An 11,094-nucleotide genomic window follows, 5' to 3' on the forward strand; every position below is an offset into this window, starting at 1 on the left:
AATTCCTACTAAAACCAAAGTGTGTCAGGACTTTCCACAGATAAGCATGCTCAACGCGATCAAAGGCCTTCTCTTGGTCTAAAGAGATGAGACCTGTTCTGAGACCAAGTAGATTGGAGACGTCTAAGACACCCTTGACTAGTTGGATATTATCAAAGATGGACCGCTCAGGTACACAGTATGTTTGATCTATGTGTATAACCTCTGCCATGACCTTCCCCAATCTAGTGGCCAAAACTTTAGAAAAAATCTTGTAATCTGTAGAGAGCAGAGCGACTGGACGCCAGTTCTTCAGCTCGTTCAGATCGCCCTTTTTTGGTAGTAAGGTGAGCACTGCTCTCTTACAAGATAGTGGTAACTCCCCCCTACCTAAACATTCAGTGAGCACCTCTTGAAAGTCCTCACCCAGAACTGGCCAAAAGGCCTTATAGAACTCAACAGACAATCCGTCAATGCCTGGTGCCCGCCCATTCTCCATAGCCATAAGGGCATTGTGAAGCTCCTCTAAGGATATATCTTCACCAAGCATCGTGACTGAATCCTCGCAAAGTGTGGGTGAATTCTGAAAAAAATCAGCCTCCACATCTGGGTGTTCATTGTGCTCATTTTTGTACAGATCAGCATAAAAGAGAACAGCTAGCTTCCGTATCTCAATCGTGTTAGTCACTAGGGTGCCAGACTGGGCCCGTAGAGCATGAATATATCTTTTTTGACCATTTTTCTTTTCAAGATTGAAAAAGAACTTGGAGGGAGCATCCATCTCTGAGATGTTTCTGAAACGTGATCTAATCAATGCGCCTTGAGCTTTGAGCCGTATTAGTTCAGATAATGCCACCTTCCTTGTGTTGTAAGCCTCAGTGTACTGCCCAGTACCAGATGTTCCCATCAGGTTCTGCATTTCAATTATGTCGACTTCAAGGTTCTTGAGGGACATGGTTATGCCTCTTGTGACATTGCAAGTGTAACCTTGGCAGAATTGTTTAATTTTAGTTTTTGTTATATCCCACCACTGAGACAGTGAGGAGTAAAGCTCCTTGTCTGCCTTGAGTATATTCCAGAGATAAATAAAACATTCTTTAAAATTGAAATCATCTAAAAGTGATGCATTGAAATGCCAGTATGCACTCTTGTGTTTAACATTACTTGCACTTATGTTACACATCACCATGCTGTGGTCAGAAAAACCAACAGGGTGAATGGTACAAGATCTAAATTTGTTCATATGATGTCTAAAAGTATAAAACCGGTCAAGCCTAGCTAATGACATCGTGTTTCCCCTGTAGTGTGCCCAAGTGTACTGCCTCTCACTTTGGTGCAGGTTCCTCCAAATATCGCATAAGTTACTCTCAACTATCACCTCAATGAGATGGCTACGTGAAACCATGTGGGGTTCAGCATGATTCCGATCAAGTCTTGCCTCTGTGCAATTAAAATCGCCGCCTAGGATAAGGAGTTCATTATCACTACAGTTCTTCACTGAGGCATTCAACGTTTTAAGAAAAGCTACTCTATCTGTGGCGGAGGTCGGTGCATAAACACACATGAAAACAAAAACGTCATTCTCAAACGTAGCGTGTACTTTTAGAAGCCTCCCCTTAATCACTTCTTCAATGCTGTATGACAGGGGAATAAAGCTGCATGAAAACAACAGTGCCACTCCAGCACTGTCAGACGTGTTATGGCTGAGAATAGTCAGCCCATTCCACTCTCTTGCCCAATCTGTAGCGTTATTGATATCACTATGTGTCTCTTGTAAAAACACAACATCTGTTGCCTTTTGCTGTAAAAGCTCATAAATTTGAGCTCTTTTTCTAAAGTCCCTTCCTCCGTTAATGTTAAGGGTAGTAATCCTAATATTGTTCATATGTTCATATAAAGAAAGAAAGAGACAGAGAAAAAACACGTGATGGAAGAGAAAGCTGCAGTTAATCCGCGAGTGCATCGCTATTTTCTTTCTTAAGTTTACCAATAAGTTTCCGTAGACGGTGAAGTTCCCGGTCATCAAAGGCCCCTTCCTGTCTATGATGACAGACATCGTTTATAAACTGCATACTGTCAAGGAAATGATCCTCGACTCGAACCCCCCTTTTCCCTTTTGTATCAGCCAAGAAATTACTAATGTCTCTAGCACTGTACATCACCATCACATTATCGCTACCAGACCAGGAAAACCTGCTCGAATCGGTGGAATAGCCATCACTGTCCGACTCGGTATAGTTAGCATGTTCTTTCTGTTTAGCCTGCTTTTTTGTGCTGTGATCATCGCTACGGTTAGATTTCCTTTTGGGTATTTTAAAAACAGTTGTTTCGGCCTCCATGTCACTACCATCTGACACGCACGGAGCAGTTTTACGGGCTACTTTTAGTTTCGGGTCTGAAGTTAGTAAGTGCGTTAACCCACCTGAGGCGGACGTAGGCCTACCCGCAGCAGCAGACGCACCACCAGGCTCACTCCCACTCGGCAAAGACTCTGACTCATCAGCCTTTTCCTCAACAGTCACATCAGACACAGCTGAGGCAATCGTTGGTGAAACCAATTCAAATGCAGACTCGGCTGCAGAGGATTTATCCTCTGTAACGATCGCCAGTACAGGCGCAATCGCCGGGGTTTTTTCGGTGGTTTTATCGGACTCAGTCACAGCGGACTCCTCCACCATAAACTCAGCCCTACCTAACACAGTAGTGGTGGATGTCCCCGCAAGCTCAGGCCTATCTGCCGTAGACACCGAGCTGCTAGGCTCGGGTTGATTATCCCCGACTGTGGCAGACTCCTCCGCCACAGACCCACCTGTCGTAGGTTCGCCTCCTTCGGCACTGGCTGCTGCTGGCATTCGCCCTCCAGCATCCTCACTGTGAGGTTTAGATGGGCACGCGCGAACAAGATGTCCGATCATCCCACAACCAAAACATTTCATGGCGGTATCAGATGTCACAAAAACTATATAATAAGACCCGTCAACGTTAAAACGGAAAGTCAAATTGAGCTCATCACCGCTGTCTAGGATCATGTAAACTTGTCTCCTAAAGGAGACAACATGCTTAAGTAATGGCGATTTGCAGCCAATTGGAATTTTCTTGATTGGGGAAACAAGTTTACCATAACGCAAAAGCTCAGTGCTAATTAATCGGTCAGAAAGAAACGGGGGAATATTCGAAATGACAATCTTAGTCGAGGGCAAACTCAGGGGTACAACAGGATTGAACGTGCCATTAAGCACAACACCACTTTGGACAATGTCATTTGCCTTGGCAATACTGTTTAGGAAAACAACAACAGCATTCTTCATTCGCGAAGCTGATACAATATTACCGTGACCCACAATTTCTCCAATGGCCAAACTACAAACCTCCACACTAACATCAGAGATCACCTTCACGCCGTGACGACGTGTCAAGGCCTCAAATTCCATTGTTACACCCCGACCAGCTGTAAGCCGGGTGCGGGGGTTCTGCTTCACTTCCAACCCCAAAACAGTCAACCACACTAAGTCCCAACAATAAGATAAAAAACAATGATACAACACATATAAGGACAAACAAAAGATAGAGTTTTAAAGATAGCCACAGACGGCGTTCAGTCGTACTCACACTCACGGCACTCACGCAATCCCAGCATGCACTCGAGAGAGAGAGAGAGAGAGAGATAGAGAGATAGAGAGAGAGATAGAGATAGAGAGAGATAGAGAGATAGAGAGATAGAGAGATAGAGAGATAGAGATAGAGAGAGATAGAGAGAGATAGAGAGATAGAGAGAGAGATAGAGATAGAGAGATAGAGAGAGAGAGAGAGAGAGAGAGATAGAGAGAGAGATAGATAGAGAGAGAGAGAGAGAGAGAGAGAGAGAGAGAGAGAGAGAGAGAGAGAGAGAGAGAGAGAGAGAGAGAGAGAGAGAGAGAGAGAGAGAGATAGATACTGTATTGATCCCCAAGGGGAAATTCAAGCGAGACTAGAGTTGTGGAGGTTGCAGCTTCCAACGGGGACTGTAGATGCAAATGAGCTTAAGGCTAACTGGACCAAACCACACCAAACCCTAACCCTTACAAATACAGGGCAATTCCGCACAAAACTGTCACATCCATAACGCCAACACAATGCCATGGTATTTAGTTGGCGTTATGGACGTGACAGTTTTGCGTGGAATTGCCCTACAATAAAAAGTTCAGACAGTACATGTTCTCCCCAGGTAATGCATTTGGTGGCCACCATCTGAATTGGCTAATCAGCAAGTGGACCACAGTAAGGAAATTTTGTAACTGAAGTGAAACTGTTAATTCTAAATATATGTTTGAGGAACCCTGCTTGTATATCTGCAGAAGCTCTGCGGATGAGTACTCAAGCATTCTGGTACTGTAGGCTTTCAAGATTTTCACTCTAGAAACGCTGCCATATCAAAAAAGTGATATATACATTTCACAACTGGTAGGTCATCTGAATGATCATAATTTCCAATTCTGCCATAATGTCTACATTAGTTAAGGCGGAACTTTGTTTTATAGAGGCACTAGATCAGCCCATATGTGTATTGGTGAAAAGTGTTTTTTTCCCTCACAATAACAATTGCCTAACAATTGTAGGAAGTATCCAGTGGACTGACTTCTTCAGTTTGGTCTTAAAACACAGAAAGGGGGGGGGGGGGGGGGGTGTCAAATAAACATTGAGTGAGAGTGATGTTTGTAAACAATTCCCATGTCTTATTTGCAAAGAGTGGAGCAGATAATCTGGTTCCTCTGCTTACAGTGCAAACAGAATTAGGGGAAAACAAACGAAGGGGGCAGGTGGTTGAGAAGTGCTGGCGCTGGTGGGAACGGTTCCGTTAGTTGGCCTACATGACTGTTTAGCTCACATAAACAGAACTGATGTGGGTACTTGTTTTAGGTTTCGACCAGTCTACAATGTAGCTTAAACGTTCTACTTACTGTATCAATGTTCGTAGAAGACCATAAAACGAAAATATTGTCTGACCTTTTATTTCAAATGAATACCTAATAATTGCCCAATAACATACCCGGAGAACAAGTTGCAGTGAGAAAACAGACAGATCAGCGACAAACCACTTCCTCCTCAGTCTAAACATAGCCATAGCATGCATTCAGCCTTGGCAACATCATTCTCTAAAATAAGCATATTGTTCACAGCCGCACAAACTTGTCATTCACATCAAACAATACCAGGAAGTTCTGCAATGCAGAGGGCGGTGGTGGTCATCATAGTTTTTCACATTATTGAAGCTAACAGACACGGCACCAGGGGCTGCAACAGATTATTTTGGAGTCAAATGCACCCATAACTTGATCAATCACTGTGATCAAAGTGACTGCCTCTTTGAAGAAAGTGAGTCAGTAACTACAGGCAAAGTGCTTCTGAACATCCACTATATTTGACTTTGACCGGCATTTGAGTACCTTGTTCTGCATCGTCCTCAACTCTTCACTCAGGTGACAGTTCACCTTCAGCAGCTGCTGGATCTTCACCTCCGAGGCGTTGAGAGCGCTCTTGACCTCCATAAACTCCTGGACCGTGATTGGGCCATCCGACAGGTCAGAGGACTCCGAGCTCTGAAGGACATCGGACATATAATGTTAAATATTCCCATGAAATACTCCCTTGCCATGCCCCCATGAAGGGAATGCTTGGGTCAACAACGATTGCCTGGGCTTTTTTTTTGTGGTTCTGACATTGCACAGTTTAAAGAGGTCATTGAATTTAGTGCCTGCGATTTCACTGCACATTATAACAATACCCTCCAACCTCTTTCTATTTTTCACACAACAAAAAGGCTACATCGGGGACGTAACTGAAGCACTCTGTTTGCAGAGCGTAAAAATAGTTTTAGAAGACTGGTCTAATTTTTTTAATGTATGCACCGCCATCACGTCTGGTGTAGCCAGTTTCACGCATTATAGTGGAAGCTACTTGTTGCGGCAGACTCAACGCAAACGGACCACGAGCCCGGTGTAGCCTCCTTGTAACTGACCCCTACTGAGACTTCTCCATACCTTGGTCCGTTCCTCTTTCCCAGAAGCCGGTTCCCTCTCCGTGTCCTCGTCAGACGCCACGCTATCGTAATCTGGCTGGTCCACGTCCTGACTCTCGCTACCGTGCCGGTTGTCAATGCCCTTCAGGATAAGCTCCACGTTTTCTGAGCACAACATGGCAACGGCTGTCAGACCAGAGTGAGCTATGGCACTTGGCTCTTTACTACCTTTTAACTGTCTTTCCCTCTAACTTGATGAAGGAGGATCAGAAACAATATTCAAATGTGCTCATCAACAGTTTAAATATCTTGTCAGATCAATTCCATGACAAGCGAAGTCAGCAGTGTAAAAAAAAGGAAATAGCAGATTAAATGTGAGTGGATATCTTGGTGCACCAGTTGGCACAAGAAACTGAAAAAGGATCAATAAGACTGATTACCTTTGGCATTCTCACAAGAGGTCCCCTGTTGGCGACGTTTGGCATCAGTTAAAATATCGATGACCAGAGTGGCAAACTCATGAGCATTGAATCGAGCCAGTTTCTGACGACCCTGAATTGTTAAAAACAATGAATCAACCAGATATTAATTTGCTTTTCTTGAACTGCTGAGCAAGATGTACATTTACTAACATAATGTTAATGGAATATTAAATTAGTCTTTGTCGAAGTACATTTACTGCGCCAAGAAACTTTCAGTTGTCAGGTTTAAAAAAAATAAAAAGTCAGGTTTAGAAGTGGTGAGCATAGAAAGGGTTTCTGCACACCTGATTTCTAGTGGAAGAGTACTCAGGGTTGACCGGAAGGAAAGGGACCACAGTCGTTTCTGTCACCAGGGTGCTGTGATTCTGCGTGGCCAGCCATACTGAGACACAAAAGCGACAAGTTGAAAGTGGTAAATGAATGTCTAACACAGTCTCGGTGTCCTGACAATTTTATTGTAATTAACACCGACACATGCGCTGTGAGTGGCTTCCTGCCATTTGCCTCTCCATTTACCAGCATCAGTTTCCCTTCTGTCCACTTCATCATACACGTCCATGGCTAACTCCTCAAACTGGTGGTTGCTGAGCTGGAATTGAATAAAACACAACAGATACATAAGGAGGTCCAACCAGGAGAGGAGTACAGCTAGCATACAGTTGATCAGCTACACGATCAACTTACGGACTGCAACTTCTTCTTTGCCGCTTTTGCCAATTCAGACAAATCCAGACCACTAGCCACAAGACAGAAAGGAAAGACTTATGTTAAAAGACTCCGGTCACCGAGTTAGTGAACATTTATGAGTATTTATTTAGTCTATAAACATACTTACTCATTCCTTATCCATTCAATGCAAGCATAAGAGATTTAAGTCTCAATAAGGTTAGATATTTCATTATTAGTGTATATCTACTGAGACTTTTACTACTGCAGTTTAAATAATCACTGACATTGTTATTTGATTTCTATTTAAAAGCATTCAATATGTTCTCCTTACCTGTCAGCTATCTGTGGAATGATGAAATGCTGTCCATTTTTATGATCTAAAACACGATACCCAAGAGTTATTTCTTCATATGATAAAAGCTCCAATAAGTTTACAATGATTACATACAACTCATTAAAATAGAAAAATAAAAATAATGAAAGCTGTTACTCATTACAGACAATAACATTTGAAATCCATCTCTTTAAAGGCGAACGTCCCAGTAAATGAAAATGCTCACCTGGTTTCCTTCCGCACAGATAAAATGCCAGCCTGTCTGTGAGCTCAAACTGGATCTCTACCAACCGATCAGCAAGATCATGGTGACCAGCTTGCCTGGGGCACACGAGGAGAGAGGCATAGGAGTCAGACACAAACTCCCAACACAGTAGTTTTGAGAGATTTAGTAAAAATGTGCTAGTTGAACACTAACACCCATGCTCACAATTATTTTGTAAATATATTGTTAAATCAACAAATTAGGGAAATGTACACTTTCTTAGGATAAAAATGTGCCTGGCCAGCTAAACTGCAAAACATAAAAACCTTAAGTTGACAGAAACGTTCAGAGATCACAGCGGACCACAAGGGGAGGAGTGGTTACCTGGCATAGTCGATGGGTGAGAGGCCGTTGGCATCAGGGGCACCTGGGTCGGCCCCATACACAGCCAAGAGCTCAGCCTGAGAAAGCTGGCCTGCTTTGGCGGCCACGTGTAGAGGAGTGTTCCCTTTCTCCTGCAGTGGACAAGCAATAACAGACACAAAAACAATAACAATAACACAAAAACAATAACAATAACACAAAAACATGACGCACAGGAATTTGGAACAAATACATAAACATGCCAATACTAGGAGGGTAAAGTGCTAGAGATTTCCAATTCAATATCACAACGATATTTAGCTGTTGACTCAATAGATATTGCAATGTGTACAGCAGCGCTGGTCAATTAATATTTGTGATTCAATGTTTTAATACATTTCATATGGAACTTAAAAGATAATACTGGTTGCTCTTGGATAGAAACTGACATACATTCAATACCAAAACAACTAGTAATGTAAGAGTTTGATGTATATATTTCCAATATAGGTACGGGAAGGAAGATAAAGATGAGTAGCCAAAAGGAAACTTTTCAAAGTGCCATAGTGCATTTCATGTCTTGAGAGTGAGTGGAAAAGTCAGGACTTACAGGATGAAAGAAGTTGGCCTGTGCTCCCAAAGACAGCAGCCGTAGGCAAGTCTCCAGATTGCCCGTCCTCACACTAGAGTGAAGTTGCTGGAGAATTGGAGGAGTGATAAGGAGTGATTTAGTGCTAGCATGTATAAAGATTTGCATTTGTGCAAATACAAAAAAAAGCCAGGTGAGTCATGTGATCCAGCAGGACTTGCCGTGCTTCAGTAAACATTCACTTCATGAGGTGAATTAAGTCATCAAATCATGAAGATTCTGAGAAGCATGGTTACGTGGGATGCAAATCATCTAAATGGACTACAGTCAGCCACACATTTCTAGTTGTCCAGCAACTGGATGAATCAATTCCTTTATTTTCATTTTACATCCAAAATGACAATCTCACCAACCTTGCTCAAGTCTTTTGCAGTGACGCTGTCATCCTCACGACAGGGCATCCGGTGCACAAAGGCCAGCATCTGATATTTTGCCTTAATGAAGTCTGTTTTGTTGGGGCTGTGGAAAGAGAAGTATAGAATTTAACAGGAAAATGGTTAGGAGGGGAAAAAAACACCATTGTGATTTAATTATTTGACATTCCTTCTCAAGGAATGCTGCAAACTGCAATTACTTTCCTCAACCCTGAACCATTCACTGTATTCACAACAATGCACAAACGTCAGGGAATGCACAGCTGGCATCTGCTCTCAGGACATCTCATTTGGAGAGCGTTCAGCTTTGTACTCACTGTACTTTGTCTTGAGGATTGGCTTTGCGTTTCCCAGTCATCACAGAGGAGGGATCCAGAAGACTATGCTCCCAAATGGAATTCGCCCCATTGTTGTACAATGTCTGAACCATCTGTAGAAAATGCAGTGTGTCTTGCATTACCAAGTTTAAAAGCATACAAACATTTGTGTGCATTACTGAGAACCACATGCACCTGATAACCACATGTGGTAATGATAAAATAAGCATGTCAACACAGAAAACCAATGAGCTATTTTAAAACGAAACTACACAATTTGGTATACTACATTAGAAATAGCAGTCACATTTTGTACTTGTTTGTGTTAGAAGATAATTATTGCAGATAATGATTGCAGGCTTACCTGCAGCTGGGACTGCGGCCATGACGTGTGTGTCAGGTGTCGGACCTGGGAGCTGTGCCTGCCCAGGCCGCGGTGGATACTGCAGCACTCATCACAGATGAGGACACCACGGTTCACCGATGCCCATGTTGGCCCTGCAGACCACACACACACACACACCGGAGTTCCACCTGAGTTATGATATGACAATTTCTGAAGGCTGTTATTATACTAATGTTACTGTTGTAAATGACCTGCCTCTGGCTTTTCCATTGGATTACAAGCTTAAGAGACTTACTGGAGGGATTTGACACTGCAATCTGACGGCTGACTTCAAAAGACCAGCAGCATAAAATCAAACCAGGACTGCTGCTGGTATTTTGATATTCTACCTCAGAATAGCCATTCACCATACAGGCACGTAGGGAGCCTACATGCTCAAGTAAATCATCTTAGCTCTATGTCCGATCCAATTCATTATTATTGGCAACATGCTGCATGAAAATAAGATACCAAGCAAGTAAGCTAGCTAGTAAGCTAGCCAATATAACGAAAACCCTATTTCACAGAACACGAAATTCTGCGCAGTAGAGGTTTACGAAAACAAGCCATTCAAATTATGTTCCATTCATAATCGCGTCAAGTAACTACACTACCATTATGGCTGAATCGTAAATTGTCCATAAGCAATCTAACATTAGAAAACACCCTCCACTATTAGCATGCTATCATAGCCTGCTAGTCATATTAGCAGGGAAGTTGATTGCCCAGTCAATAGTTTAACGTGACGATGAAGGGTTGTTAATAAATGCATACCAAACAGACGCTTTCAGACTGATACCACTCACTCCGAATCACGCACGAGTAAACAGAGACAACATTTTGTCTCATCTTTGCATCTGGGTAATTGTTAGCTGATATGCATTATTAGCTCCGTTGTGTTATGAGGTTTTCCTTACCAGGAGCGCTGCAATCAGCGCAAACGTCTCTGTTCCGAGGCCGCATTGACATCCTTTTCAGTTGTATCCTTGATGAAAACAAGTTTTGACGCTGTACTCATGAGATTCTACATGAGTATTACTAACCATTGAGAGGGATTTCGTTTTTAAAAAGCTAAGGAATCGCACTGCTCCATGTATTGTGGGCTGCCCTTCTTTTCTTCTCCACTTTTTTCAAGTCAACTTCCTCAACGGGAAGTGAACATCAGCTGGTGAATCATAGGCGCGCTGACAGAGACGGGTCGGGTCGGGACGGTTACGCGCACAGTCGTCAGCAGTGTACGCATGCATTGCGCTGGACGTTTGAGTCCTTGAATATATATTTTCGAACTGCTTCCACTCTAGCTAGTGGCACGCACAGCTACCGAAGTGTGATTCATGAGCAA

The 11,094-nt window shown here is 42.9% G+C and overlaps 1 protein-coding gene across 2 annotated transcripts; it reads right to left on the minus strand.

Annotated features, from left to right (window-relative positions):
• Window positions 1–4,644: 4,644 nt before the first annotated feature.
• LOC121698711 (ARF GTPase-activating protein GIT2-like) lies at window positions 4,645–10,953 on the minus strand. Of its 2 annotated transcripts, XM_042081028.1 has the most exons (15): window positions 10,670–10,953; window positions 9,732–9,865; window positions 9,368–9,480; window positions 9,030–9,135; window positions 8,638–8,724; window positions 8,049–8,179; window positions 7,686–7,780; window positions 7,457–7,502; window positions 7,292–7,297; window positions 7,141–7,192; window positions 6,973–7,045; window positions 6,741–6,838; window positions 6,415–6,526; window positions 5,997–6,139; window positions 4,645–5,555 (listed from the first exon to the last, which is right to left on the minus strand). In XM_042081028.1, the coding sequence occupies exons 1-15, from the start codon at window positions 10,719–10,721 to the stop codon at window positions 5,337–5,339; spliced, it is 1,467 nt and encodes a 488-aa protein (XP_041936962.1). In that variant the 5' UTR covers window positions 10,722–10,953; the 3' UTR covers window positions 4,645–5,336. The 2 variants fall into 2 exon arrangements, with proteins under 2 accessions (XP_041936962.1, XP_041936963.1); XM_042081029.1 differs by lacking the exon at window positions 7,292–7,297 and having other exon boundaries at window positions 4,648–5,555; window positions 10,670–10,950.
• Window positions 10,954–11,094: the final 141 nt, after the last annotated feature.

The sequence above is a fragment of the Alosa sapidissima genome, chromosome 23 (genome assembly GCF_018492685.1).
Source record: "Alosa sapidissima isolate fAloSap1 chromosome 23, fAloSap1.pri, whole genome shotgun sequence".
NCBI classification, from domain to species: Eukaryota; Metazoa; Chordata; class Actinopteri; order Clupeiformes; family Clupeidae; genus Alosa; species Alosa sapidissima.

Excerpts from the sequence above, each read along its gene's own strand:
- LOC121698711 (XM_042081028.1), bottom strand. The coding sequence starts at position 10,721 with ATGTCAATGCGGCCTCGGAACAGAGACGTTTGCGCTGATTGCAGCGCT. Across the intron at positions 7,781-8,048 it reads TCACCCATCGACTATGCCAG|GCAAGCTGGTCACCATGATC; the intron begins GTAACCACTCCT and ends CGTGTGCCCCAG. Across the intron at positions 6,527-6,740 it reads ACTCTTCCACTAGAAATCAG|GGTCGTCAGAAACTGGCTCG; the intron begins GTGTGCAGAAAC and ends TTAACAATTCAG.